This window comes from Narcine bancroftii, chromosome 1, assembly GCF_036971445.1.
Source record: "Narcine bancroftii isolate sNarBan1 chromosome 1, sNarBan1.hap1, whole genome shotgun sequence".
NCBI lineage: Eukaryota > Metazoa > Chordata > Chondrichthyes > Torpediniformes > Narcinidae > Narcine > Narcine bancroftii.
Genome location: NC_091469.1, coordinates 47,760,959 through 47,775,539, shown reverse-complemented (window position 1 = coordinate 47,775,539; position 14,581 = coordinate 47,760,959). Strand labels below are relative to the sequence as shown.

At 36.1% G+C, this 14,581-nt stretch overlaps 1 protein-coding gene across 4 annotated transcripts in view; it reads left to right on the top strand.

The window, feature by feature from the left end:
- The window catches only part of melk (maternal embryonic leucine zipper kinase), a 121,406-nt gene that overhangs the window by 31,299 nt on the left and 75,526 nt on the right, over positions 1-14,581 (top strand). For 3 of the 4 annotated variants that reach the window (XM_069925936.1, XM_069925926.1, XM_069925954.1), the window contains exons 5-9: positions 715-858; positions 4,893-4,961; positions 7,339-7,431; positions 8,618-8,716; positions 10,017-10,085. In XM_069925936.1, the coding sequence (XP_069782037.1) occupies positions 715-858; positions 4,893-4,961; positions 7,339-7,431; positions 8,618-8,716; positions 10,017-10,085 (474 nt within the window). The remainder of the gene's footprint in view (positions 1-714; positions 859-4,892; positions 4,962-7,338; positions 7,432-8,617; positions 8,717-10,016; positions 10,086-14,581) is intronic. The other variant, XM_069925946.1, reaches the window with a different exon arrangement.

The following is a 14,581-nucleotide window of genomic DNA, read 5'->3' as shown; positions in this document are numbered from 1 at the left end:
TACTCACCAAAGCTCACTGCCAGGACAACAAACTCCCAGGTTATAGAACTGCTATCATGAGCCTGTAACTCAAGGATGTAGCCTTTGGGCCGCAAGGTTCCAGTCTCCTCTGTGACGTTTCCACAGGTCAGCCTCATCCTATCGTCCCTGATGCATGGAGACTTTGCATTTTCAATTAGGTGTTATTGGTTATGGGTGAAATGGAGAAAGTTTAAGGGAAACATGGTGGAACTTCCTGAGTGTGGAATGAGCTGCCAGCTGAAATGGTGAATGTGGGCTCAATTTTAACATTTTAAAAATAATTTAGACAGGTACATGGATATAAGAGGTATGGATGGATAAAGACTGGGTGCAGATCAGTGGGACTAGGCCAAAAAAAAGTTTCAGCACAGACGAGAAGGGCCAAACATGCCTGTTTCTGTACTGTAATATCCTATGGTTCTGTATTTAGATATGTTCTTATTGTTGGCAAATTTTAATTATTGCTCCCCAATTTTCTTGCCTTTCTGATTCCTAATGGAAAACATCTGAAGTAAACACCAGTCATCAAAATGATCTTGCTGCAAATGTTCTTAAAGAATCTAGCTTTAACGTCATGCTTCAAGACCACTTAATTCAACTCTAATCTGCATGCATGCTTTTAAAAAAAAAAAATATATATATATATATATATATATATATATATGCTTTATGTTCTATCTCTTTTTATTCCAGTACTGCCCTGGTGGAGAATTGTTTGACTACATTATCACAAAAGACCGTTTATCTGAAGAGGAAGCTCGAATTTTTTTCCGACAGATTGTATCGGCAGTAGCTTACGTTCACAGCCAGGGCTATGCTCATCGGGACCTTAAACCAGTATGTATATCAGTTATCTAAGTCACAATAAAATCAAGTGAATTTAATGCATTACATTCTATTAGGGTGTCTGTAATGCCAGTAAGGTTGTATTTACTTTGTTGCACTGGCTTCTTAAAGTGTCTGTGGACATTTAGGACATCTGTGTATGAGAATCTGCTGTAGTAGAGCTGTGGTCTAGACCAGATTCACCTGACTTAGTTTACAACAATTTCAGCTTTTGTAGTTTTTATTCACTCATGTCAATGAAGTAAAACTGATGAAAAAGCAAAAAAAAAACTGCAGCAATTGGGAAAATGCAATTTTAAAAACAAAAAAATCCTATTAATACTCAGAATATTAGACAACAATTATGGAGAGGAAGATGTTTGTTGAAGCACCATATTTGTTGAAGTGGTACTGCAGTACAAGAAAGCTTTGCTATCTCTATAGACCTGACATGAATTTCTAGTAAAAACACAGAAATGCAAAAAGAATTCAGAAGCTCTCTCAGTGGCCATAGGAGGTAAAGATATATAACTGACGATTCAAGCCTGAACCCTTCAAATACTTTGAAGAATGGTTCCAGCCCAAAACAGAGGTTTATATATTTACCTCCTATTGTCACTGCAAGACTTACTGAGTTTCTCCAGCATTTCTGAGTTTTTACTACAATCACAGTGTCTGTAGGCCAGCATTTCCCAAACTCCATTCTTCATTTCCCAGGGGTTCCATGGAAAGGCGCAAGAGTTCCGTGAAAGAAATGACAGGGAGTAATAATGATCTACCTGTTTTTTTAATTACTTTTTACCTCTGTCTTCAATTTGTTGTGGGGAGTGGGGGAGAGACAAGATGACAGCCATGGAGGAGGGTGGGGTGGGGGGGGGTGAGCCAAACCAGACTCAAGAAACCTGGGACACTTGGTCTTATGAAAAGTAACTGGGGTGAACATCACAGAACACCAAACAGTGTAGTGGCCAGTTTTATGACTGCCAGAAACCCTTGGCGAAAATGCACCTTATCTTGCTGAAGGAGCCGGAATAGCCTGGGCCCCTGGCGGAGCCTTACCTAAAGCTCAGCCTAGGGCCCAGATGGTAGTTAATGCATTACTGGTGACTTTATTTACTTTCTTACTATGCTTGTGTATATGGCAGGTCTTTTAAACTGTAATTGACAATTGGGATTCCACGATTTTCAAGTGCTCCCCAGAAGGGTTCCCTGAGCAAAAAAGTTTGGGAAACTCTGCTGTAGACTTCATGTTTCACTTGTGAATTTCTAGCATTTTTTGCTTTTGCAACAAAATGAGATCTTTCGCCATGGTTGTTTTAGAACTCAGGGCATCTAATTAATATTCCAGTACTAATTACCACTACTCCCCCATTTCTTGAAAACATTTATTTACTTGGTTTCACACAGAAGTACATTGGAAGAAATTGCACACTCCTGAACATAAGAGTGTTATTGATTATATCAGAGACATTAGATACAAATTTGCCTTGAGAACATGGTGGCAAGCCTACCATGTCTTAAATATCCGCAATCCTTGAGTTGCTTTTTGTTTTGGATTTTGTTATGGTTGAATATATTGTGACCTGATTATTTTTGCTACACGTATGGTTTTCATATAAAAATGTATTTTATAAAAATATACTTTCAATATCAAAATAGACATTATACAGAAGTTCAATTTAAATTATTAATTGATAATAATGGAATTTGATAGCAAGCTTGAGAGGGAGAAGTTCAAAACAAATAATTTGGTTTTCTGGCAATAGTAATCACCTTTCTCATGGAAATTCTGGACTTTTCTCTGAGGCCTCTACTTTCAAGTTAATTCTCATAATGATATGATGTATATTCACCCTGATCATTGGCATTTCTTGCAAAGTGTCCTTTGCAACCACAACTGAGGGTCACAAAGACTATGCTGCCTACATGTTGGAATAAGAGTTCCAGCTGTAGTTAGAATGAAAGTAAATAAATCTGAGTGTTGTGCTTCAGATTAGGAGAAACAATGTTGTGAATGGGGTGGTCCCACTGAGGGGGTGTCTGAAATTGGAAGTCTTAAGCAAGTTGAATCTCTGGAATTGTTAGCCAAACTGAAAATTGGCATAGGGCAAATTGAACAGGAAAGTTATTTGTTTAGCTAAAGGATTCTGTGAGTGGAGGGGGACAAGTGGAAAGGCTTCTTCTCGTAGAGCATTGATTGTAAAATTGAGATGCAGAGAAACAATGCATGTAGTTCAAGTTTAAACTGAGTTGAACAGAGATTAAAATGTGAGCTAAATATATAAATAGGGATGGTAAAAATAAACTGTATGTGAGTTTATTTTTATGTGGAACTCGATCAAACAAAAATCTAATTGGAGAGGAGTCAAGTCCCATCTATCGGTATTGTTACAGTTAGAAGTACTTTAGTGTCAGAACAAGCAAAAATTATGCAATTGACATGCATTTCCAAAATACATCCAGGTGTTTGTCAAGTTAAGATTTTTATATTATAATGCATGTAACATAATGAAACAAGTACTTTGGAGGTACATTGTGCTAAGGCTGACTAAAATAAATTGTTTGGAGACAGCGGTCCAGGTTCTAAAAATTTTTTTATAAGCTGAGAAATCAAAGGATGCGATGCTAATAAGGCATTAGAAAGAGGGTATGGCAGTAGTTAAGAGAGGAAAAGGCAAATGTAGAAATGTGGAAAATAAAATATATCAAGACATTAGTCAGTACACACCAAAGCCAGCAGATTCAGGCTGCAGTACAGGAGGATGTAGCACTGATGCAATGATCCAGGATACACAATCACCTACTGTGAAAATAATTATTATACTGTAGATAACTTTCATAATCTGAAGAAATCAGAACTTGAATTTGAAAAGAAGTAGATTATGTTTTTGACAATATTTGCAACTTTTCTGGAACAATATATTCTTGAACCAACCTAGCAGACATGCTTTAATTTTTTTAAATACTTTTTTTGTGAATTAGTGAAAACCTCTGAAATGATCGTAACAAATTTAATACTAGTTTTCAGAGGAACGAGGTGGTTGTAACTAGTAGAGTTAATAAGCGGAACCTCCAGTTGTGTATTAAAATTTCCAGAAAGCATTTGACTAAGTGCTACACAAGAGGCTGACATAAATTAAGAACTCAAGGTGTGGAAGAAGTGTGTTAGCATGGATTGGATATTGGCTCTCAAGTAAAAAACAGAGTTGGGATCACTGGGACCTTTTCAGGCTGGAGGGATGTTACTTGTGCAGTACAACCAGGGGTTGGTTCTTGGCACTTAATAGTTTATTATTTACATACAATGACTTGGAGGAGGAAACAAAATGTAAGATCAAGTTTGCCAATGATATCGAAGAAGGTGGAAAAACTTGCTGTAGTGAGGATATTGTGATTGCCACAGATTATAGATCAGATGATTGGGCAAAAACATGGCAAATTGAGTTTTTGTATGGGAAACCAAGTGAACAGAATCTAAAAAAAGGAAACTGAAAGTGAGTGAGGTTCAAAGAGACCAGGTATATCAAGGATGCAATTGTCTTGAGTAATATAAAGAAAAGAATGGCAATGGGATTCAAGAGAGTGGTAATAACCACATAAAGAATGTTAATAAATATTTCTGAGAAACGTTGAGAACCAAGTGCTTTACATAATTTTTTAAGAGGAGGTTAGCCAAAAGTAATTGTTCAAGTGTAATTCGTAAGCTTCCAAAATACAACTCTTTACAAATTTACAAATATAAACTACAATCTGAAATTGATCTACCTGGATGAAATACTCAAATAGCTAGTAACCATTAACATCTATTTTGTTTCTCAGCTGTTCTACGTCACAGGAACCTCTTCCTCTTACGAAACCTTAACTTTCAACTATGAAATATGAATATGACATGCATAGTTTTCTTGTGATTCAGGGAGACATTTTTCTTCATGTACATTTTAATTTGATTTTTATTTTCAGTGCATTAAACCTGGTAGCTAGGATTTTATGCAACACTAAAATTTTAATTCTGTATTTGTGACATTATCTACTATTTTTAAATATAGGAAAATTTACTAATTGATGAAGATCATAATTTGAAGCTGATTGATTTTGGTCTTTGTGCAAAACCCAAGGTAAGTAGAAACATTAGTGAAGGATTCTGACCTGAAACAACCATTTTTTCCACCCACTCATGTCACTTGATCTACTGAATTCCTGTAACATTACTTATTGCATGTGAAAAGATTTATTGTCGCATATATTGATGATCTTCACTTATTTTTGTAAAGCAGTTGATAAGTTTTGACTATAATAGTCAAATGACACTACCATAATCATTAAACAGTCAGAGAAGTTTGGATGACTTGTAAATCTTTGTCAACACAGTTTTAGCTTTTAAGATTCACTGTGGAGACTGCATTTGTATTCAAAAATAGTGACAAAATCTTGAGTTGTGGTCTATTTGATTCCATAGTACTTGCAGATATATTCAGGTGTTGAGTTTTTAATATGACAGTTGAATTTAAGGATATTGTTTAATTTCTAGTTATAGAAAAGATGAGTAATATTGTGCTCATTGGCATAATGTATACCTGTTTCAACAAATCCTTAATATACTGGCCATAGTAAATGGGTCCTAGTTAACATTCAAGAGGAGATATGTTTCAGGTGAGGGGGAGGATGTGTGGGTCAAATATTTTACTCAGACAATTGGTCGGTGCCTAGAATGGGCCTAGAAACGTAGTTGTGGAAGCAGATATAGTAGTAGCTTCTAAGAGGCTTCCAGATGGACACTTGAATATGATGGAAGGATCTCTATCAACTGCAAACAGTAGAGTGTTGATTTGGAGATTGCGTTCAGCACAGAAACATGGGGCATTCCTTTGTTGTACTGTTCTATGAATGTTCTTCAGCTTCCAGTTGCCTGCCTTTTATTTCACCAACTCACTTGCAGTTCATTTTTTCTGTCTGTTGCTTCCTGCACTGTTTAAATAAGAACCAAAGCAAACATGAGAAAAGACACTTTCTCTTCTGCTGGGGTACATCGTGACTTTCTGGATTCATTAACTTTTTGGATAACTTGCTCTTCCTGTCAATAAAAGACCAATTCTGCCTGCCCTTTTCTTTTGCTCTTCTCCCCGTGTAGTATGGCCTGCTGAACATATCCCAATGCTCCAGAACCACATGAGCAACATATTTCACAACTGTAATATATCTATCCCTTTCTCCCACATTTTGTTGCTACCCAAAAAAATTTATTTCTATCTTTGCCTGGTCAAATGAAGGGTCCCTCACCTGAAATGATAGTTTTATTGGAATGACCAGAGATTCAGTTATTAGAAAAAGTTATTAACAAACTCAGAATGCATGTTTAATGTTACAGGAATTCTATATATGTTAGGAACATAGGAAGTAGGAACAGGAGTAGGCCAAAAATGGCCCATCGAGCCTGCTCCGCCATTCAATATGATCATGGCTGATCTAATTTATGACCCAACTCCACCTACCTGCCTTCTCCCATCCCCTAATTCCTCTATCATGTAAAAATTTATCTAACCGATTTTTAAATATGTTTAATGAGGCAGCCTCAACCACTTCCCTGGTTAGAGAATTCCAAACATTCACTACTCTCTGGGAAAAACTATTTTTCCTCATCTGTCCTAAATCTACTCCCCCGAATCTTGAGACTGTCCTCTCGTTTTAGTTTCCCCGGCCAGTTCAAAAAACCTTCCTACATCTATCCTATCCATACCCTTCATAATCCTATATGTTTCTATAAGATCTCCTCTCATTCTTCTGAACTCGAGCGAATATAATCCTAGATGATTTAATCTTTCTTCATAAGTCAACCCCTTCATCCCAGGGATCAACCTAGTAAACCTCCTCTGGACCGTCTCCAAAGCCAGTATATCCTTCCTCAAATATGGAGACCAGAACTGGACACAGTACTCCAGGTGCGGTCTCACCAGTACCTTATACAGTTGCAACATTACCTCCCTACTCCTAAATTCAATTCCTCTAGCGATGAAGGCCAACATTCCATTTGCCTTCTTAATAACCTGCTGCACCTGCAACCTAACTTTTTGCAATTCATGCACAAGCACTCCCAAGTCACTCTGCACAATACCATGCTGTAGTTTTTCACCCTTTAAATAATATTCAGCTCTTTTATTTTTCTTGCCAAAGTGGATAACCTCACACTTACTAACATTGTACTCCAATATTAGTTTTGGTGTCTCTGGATGGTAGTGGCAAGATAGCATCATTCTTGTTAATTTTCCTGTAAATCTGATCAGGAAGTAGACTTGAACTAAGCCAACCAATTCTGAATAGCTGCCTGGGAAGTGTTGCATCAGAATCCAAGTAAGGCCCTTGCCTTCAGGAGTCAAAGTAACAGTAGGGGATAAAATTAAGTCAATGAAATATAAAGTTATCTATAAAGATTTCAGTAATTGGTGGTGGGGTGAATTTTGATATCTACTTATAGCATCACTTTTCTCTTTGATGCAGGGTGGTTTAAATTACCAGTTAACAACGTGCTGTGGTAGCCCTGCTTATGCAGCACCTGAACTTATTCAAGGGAAAGCTTATATTGGATCTGAGGTAAGTGAAGCATTTTATTAGTGTATTTCATATTTAAATACTAACATTTAAGGGATATTTTAAGTCCAATCTTTCCTCATATTGTTAAGTCTTTATGCATTCTTTGATCTGTCCTGATTCCTGGAAATTTCCTTTAGATGTTTAGTGGTGGCTGAAGTTCAATATAATGCAAGGTCTCCAAAATTTGAAAACAAAACTATTTGTTTTTCAACAGGGTGGAAGGAGTGGAATGTAGCAAAGTAATACTTATTCAAGAACATATGAAAATGGAAACTGTTTTGGCCATTCAGCTCCTTAAACCTTCCTTGCCTTTTTATGATTATGCATGATCTGCCCTCGGCTTCATCTCTTCTGTACCAGTTCCCCTGAGCTCTCTATTCCCTGATAATACAAAAAAATTGTCTATAGATAACCACAATATTCTAGCCTCTACCATCACCATGTGTAGAGGATATATGAGAAAAAGTACCTTAGTTTTGGATGACTACCTGCCAAGCCTTAATTTTTGTCCATTTATTTGCTAAAGGAGAAAGAGGAAGAAAAGTAAAAAAGCTTTTGGTCCAGGTACCTTGCAATTGTAGTCATTGAATAGTGCTAATTATAAGCAAGAAGAGACCTTCCAGTCCCTTGAGCCTGCTCTACCATTCAAAAAGATCATGGCTGACCTTAGCAGGTTAGAAGAATGAGGAATTAACTCATTGATGAATACAAGATTCTGACAGAAATTGAGAGGCTGGATGCCAAAAGACTCTCCTACTGGAGAGACTCAAATTAGTTTGCTCAAGACATTGACTATTTAGGAATGAAATGAAGAGACATTTCTTTGGACAAAAGACTTGGGATATATTCATGACTTCACTTTTTATTTGTCTGCTTTAGACTAACAGAGTATGATTGCAGTAGTTACTTAAGCTTCATTGTTATTGTTAATTATGACATCCAGGATCATGGAGAGAGACATGATTGAATTTTGTGCTCTTTTGTCCAATAGGTGTTCCTAAGTAGTTTTGATGAAAATTGCACATAATTTAATACAAAAATAAATGTTCCAATCGTCTAGTGAAGTACTCTGATTTGAATGACTAAATGATGATTGACATTGGTATACCTGTGTGCATGCTGAAGTTATAATTGCTGAAAGTAAGATTAAGGTAATCCCAATAATTTCCTTTATTTGAAAAAACAGGCAGACATCTGGAGTATGGGTGTGCTCTTGTATGCACTTCTTTGTGGATTTCTCCCATTTGATGATGATAACATGATGACTCTATACAGGAAAATAATGGTAAAGTGTTTTTCTTGATTATCTGTATGTTTTGTGTGAGCACTTTCCTGCAATCTAGGTCCTCTTCTTCCACAATATTTTATTTCAATCATTATGGTCAATCAGATGGTTTGCGCTGTTCAACCAACAAGTCAACTGTAACTGACAACAGAATGACCATACTAGAATTTGTGCAAATTTGCATAGCTTGTGCATAATCCAAAAAAAAAATGTGACCACATTCAGTTTGATATCAAAAGCTGACAAAATAGTTGCTGTGAGAGTGAACTTGATTGAGAAATTACCTAGTGCACTGAGGGAAACAATCAGGGATGTGTTCAAAGCCTCCTTAGAAAAGCCTGCAACAATCTTATTCACTCTTGGGCATCCTTGAGCAATGTGAAGGAGCATTCAGGACAATATTGAGAACTTGGGTTCCATGCATCAGAAATAGTTTTAAGCCCTGTGTAAATTACAGAAGAAAACTCCAAAAGATGGTAATCTACCTACTTCATCAGGTGTGTGAAATTTCCCACATTGGTCTCCTCATAACCTTAGATTCCACAATCAGGTAATCCTCAATCCTAGAGACCTCATAACAAGAACTTTGTCAACTCTATCAAAGCATGGTAAGGAATAATAGATCAGCTGCTAGTAGATACCGTGGAATTTTTTTTACATGAAAGAAATTGTATCATCAAGATGAAGTACAGAAAATTGGCACAACATGATTTTAAAAAAAAATTAAGTGCTGGTTGAACAGGAAAATTCTAATTGTATTTGAAAACCTCTTCAGAAATGGAGTTACATAAAGATTGAATGGATTCCCTGGAAACTTGGTCTAATAAATTTTTATCTTGTGCATTAAACTGTGGCTTTTTTATGTTGGAACAAATACGAGTTAATAAGCCGGCAGTGCCAGTGTAATTTTTTTATGATCTGAATCCTTGAGTATTTTTAATAGAGCTTTATTAAGTGCTCAACAGGTAAAAATGTGTATGGTTATTATCTTGGTTTTCAGTTCATCAATTTAATCATATTTTCATAATCTTCTTCAACCCCTCAATTTTTTTTTGAGTACTTTTATTACAGATCAATCTGTCCTTGAATTGAGTGGTTTTTACTTTGAAGATTCCTGTGATTATCAGACTCTTTTTAAAAGAAATATGTAATGGAAAGCTTAGCATGAATTTGTCATCATCCTGTCAACTTGATAACTTGAGTTTTCATCTTTTAGAAGAACCTCCATGTTTGAGGAATGTTGAATTTGTTTCAAAACAAATAATCCAACTTTCTGAAAAGTTTTTTTTTCTTTTTGCAGAGGGGGAAATTTAACATACCCAACTGGCTATCTCCTATGAGTATACTGGTTTTGAATCAAATGTTGCAGGTAGACTTCTATTGCATACAATTATTTAGAATCAATTTTTAAGTATTTTAAGAGCCTGAAAATGTGTATAATTTATTTCCTCTGTATCCTTTTTTTTAAATGTGTTGACCTTTGTAGCATTGGTGGGTGCTATTAAATTAAGAAACTAACATTCTTCATCTTTCACAAAATTAGATTTGGTTGACTCAAGATTATTATCATCTAACTTTACATATACAGCCAGGCATGCACACGTGCACAGACACACTAACATAAATGTATTTAAAAAAAAAAAAAAAAAAAAAAAAAATATTTTGGGACAATTGACTCTGTTACAGGATACTGTTCATCAATCTCACAGCCTACAGGAAAGGCTATTTCCCATCCTGCCAGTTCTGATTTTTAAAAATATTTTATTTAAAATTTTTATCCATACATGTAATAATAGGAAAATACAAAATACAGTCATCAATTATTAATGTCAGTTCCATTGTACATGATGGTATAAAAACCCCTTAACCCCCTCCCCCAGCAAAGAATCCCCAATATAGAAAGAAATGATGATAGAAAGAAACAAAAGAAAAAGACAGTAAAGAAAATTTTAAAAATTAAAAGAAACCAGATTGCCAAGAAGACACCACCTAACATGATTCTAACCATTTACTATATATTTCATCATTCCCCCCCTCCCCCAGCCTCATTTTAAGGGTTTTATGGTATATATGGCATAGAAATCTGAGGCGCCCCATTGACCGGTGTAGAAGTCGATCCCCAAAGCTCACGATGCCTGAGATGGGCAGTTGACCAGCGTATAGGTGGACCCTCCCCCCCCATAGATTGCACATATTGATCCAGGCGTTGGGTGGATGTGATTGCTATCATGGAGGGTCCATCGATACATTGCAGTGTGCAATGAAAATATGAAGTGAGCTTTGAGTTGAAAGTGATAGAAATGGCCAAGAAAACCAACACTGTGCTGCTTCAAGAACATTGGATGGGCATGAGAAGTTGGTAAGAGATTGGAGGAAGAAAGAAGAGACTTTAAGAAAAATACCAAAAAGGCAATTTTCTTTGAGAAAATTGGCGAGTGTTGGAAAATCACATGGCAGAATAGGTACATGAACAGAAGCAAGATTGCTACATAGTCATCCACTCAGACCTCAGTGATGATTTTGAGGCTACAATAGGCTGGTGCAATTGTTTCATGAACAAGAAAAATTTGGTATTTTGCCATAAATTACACAGAAACTGCCAAAAGATCTTGATCATAAAGTTGTAAGTTTTCACCATTTATTATACTTAACTGGCAGAAAACACCAGTTTGCTTTGGCAAATATTGGAAACATTGACAAAACCCTCATGAATTTTGACATGATGGGCAATAGAATAGAAAGGGGTTAAAACTGTGCAAACCAGAAGTACAAGCCACAAAAGGACCAGGTTTACCGTGGTGTTATCGTGCATGGCCAATGGGACAAAGTTAAGACCCATAATAATCTTCAAATGTAAAATTAAACCGAAAGTGAAATACCCTGCAGGTATTTTTGTACATTTTCACAAAGAAGAATGGATAGATGGATGAAAATGGTGTAAAACTATGGGTAGACAATGTGTGGAACAGGCGGTTTATGCAAAAGACGGAGTTTGCCACTTAACTGAGAATACTAAAAGTAGACTAGCACTACATAATAGTTACATGGTGTTTATCCTGGGTGGTTTGGGATGTCTGCTTGAACAAGCCATTCAAAGACCATGTGGGCAAGGAATGGAATACATGGATTTAGAGTTCAAAAAAGTTTTTATACAAAAGGTGGGGCAATGCACGCTGCATCACTTGATGTGCTGTGTAACTTCATGCTCAAGGTATGGGACAAAGTTAAAGTAGAGACTGTGATAAAATCGTTAAAAGTGTGGTGTCTCTTGTTTAATTGATGGCACAGAAGATGATTTATTGTGGGTCACTGACGACGAAGCTGTAACCGCCTCATCAGATATGGACCGGGACCCATATGATGACTGTTTAAATAGAGCATGGATGTGCTTGCCACCATCTATGCTTCAGGCAATGATAGCAAGAGTGATTTTTGAAGGGTTCTCAATGTCCTGTTGTTTTCAGACAGTGATAGCAATTTTGAAGGGTACTAATTGTGTTGTTTTCAATAAAAATCTCAAAGAAAATTTGTCGCAGTTGGTTTTTTTTTTGTTTTTTTCAAAGATTGACTTGTACACCGACCGGATCAGCGTGGATTGGATTTTGAGCTGAATTTGTCTCAAAAAGTATATCCTGCAAATAAGTCAACCCACATTTTTTTGAGTTTTTTTTATTTCACAATTCAACTTGTACGCCAAAATATATGATATGTTTTTTAGTTCTTCCAAGGAGGTTAATGATGTTTTTGAAGTTTAGGGAAAATATTTATAAATTAATTCCCACAATTTGTAGATACAGGCGATAAATTTTAAAAAATACATCATATTTATTTCTAGCCCGTTAACATTAAAAATCAGAAAACCCTGTTTTCCTGTTATCCCTGATATCCCTGTTTACTGATACTTCTCCTTCTCCTCTCTCCCACACCCCCTCAACAATTTCAATATTTGTCATCTACTGTGTTGAGGGATGTCCTCCTTTGCAATTCAGGTAAGAGAAAGAAGAAAAAGTTATACATAATCAATTTACAATCTTAACAGTTATAAAATTCAAAAAAAGTACAAGTAAAAAAAAATTACAAAAAATCCCTATTAATGTTGCTTAAATAGTACACAAATTTCCCCCCACCAACTCCATTTTACAAGTTGTGGCATTTGCCACAAATACACAAATGACCCCCCCCCCCCCTGGATATTTACCATATATGTCCATCTTTCATTTTTTTAAAAATGAAAACCACTCTTTGTTAATTGAAGCATTTTTATGTTCCCGCCTACTGACATTCTCAGATCATTATAAAATAGTTCTTGAGCAGTTTTCTAATGTTTTGGTTCAGAGTACTTTGCTTAATTAGCAATTCTTTATCCAATTCCCTGGAGAGTCAGATTTCCACTTCCGGATTCTACCGCATCATGTGGGGTTCACCGGCATTCCTGATTTTTATGCTTCTGTGCCACTTCTTTGATGCTAGTAGGTCATAGATACTGTGGGGAGATGTAAAGTGACCTTGATAATTCTATGAGCCAATTTAAGCAATGGTCACAGTAAATGTTGCCAGTAGAGGAAAGGGAGACCATGATGATCTTCTTGGCTGTTTTGATCCTCTGCATTAATTTCCATTCTGATGCTTTTCAGCTACTATTACTACACAATGATGCAACCAGATGGGGCACTCTCAATTGTACTCCTGTAAAATATCAAGATGGGAGCTGGGAGCCTTGCCTTCCTCAACCTCCTTAGGAAATGCAGGTGCTGCTGCACCTTCCTGATTAATGAGGAGGTGTGGGTCCAGGATAAGTCATCCTTTATATGCACACCAAGGAATTTTGTGCTCTCAACGATGGAACCCAATGGGAGCATCAGTGTACATGTCCGGAAGTGAGAGTTGGTTTCTGCACCCAATCTTTGTTTGAATGAATCAGCTTATATAAACAAGAGGGTTTGGCAGTGTTGGCCCCAGTGTCGTCCTTTTTCCCTAAGCCATCTTTCCCAAGACAACTGAATCTTTATTAAGTGCTAGTGATGGTTCTGTTATACTGAATAATTGCAGGGATGTGCATGGAAATGCTATAAATAATTAAATTATGGACCTCAAGCAAAAAGAGCATCAGAGCAGGCAGTTCAGTGACCTTGTTGGTCACCAGATGGAAAGCTAGGATAATGTATCCCATGTTTATCCAAAAGTCAAACACTGATGCACATCATCTGGAAATTTCAGCTGCTGGGTAATCTTTTGGATTGGAGCTAGTGGATTTCCAGCATCTATTTGTTTTGTAGTTTCCAAATTGTATCACTTCAATGTGAACAAAACTGAAGTGGCTAATTCATAATTAATTTGGATGGATGGTAAACCCTGAGAACTTGTATTGCAGTTTTGGATAAGATCATATTATGACTGTTGCCCTGAACTTATAATTGAATAAAAACTAGTTTGAGAAGTGCATTAGCGTGTCCAATACAATTGATTATCTATAGTGTTCACACAAAACTAAATGAATTAATAAATTATTTAAAATTAATATTTTGTTTTCTTCACATTTCCCAGGGATTTATAATTTCCAAGATCTTTGTTCAGATGGACTGTTTAGAATATGTTCTGTAAAATTTCAAATAAATTATTTGGAATGCATAGATTTGCATAGAGCTCTCATTAGAGCCTCTTAAATTAGTTCAATTTAATGTTTCTCGAGTGAAATGGTATTTGTTGCCAAACACTCATCATTTCAAAATATTTACATTGAAGATGCATCTTCATCTTAAATTTAAACTTTCATCATTTAATGACTCTGTTTGAATCTTAAGTGATTTAGAACAAATTAATTTTGTTTGATTTATTTTCATTTCGGAGTACTTGAAGAATATTACA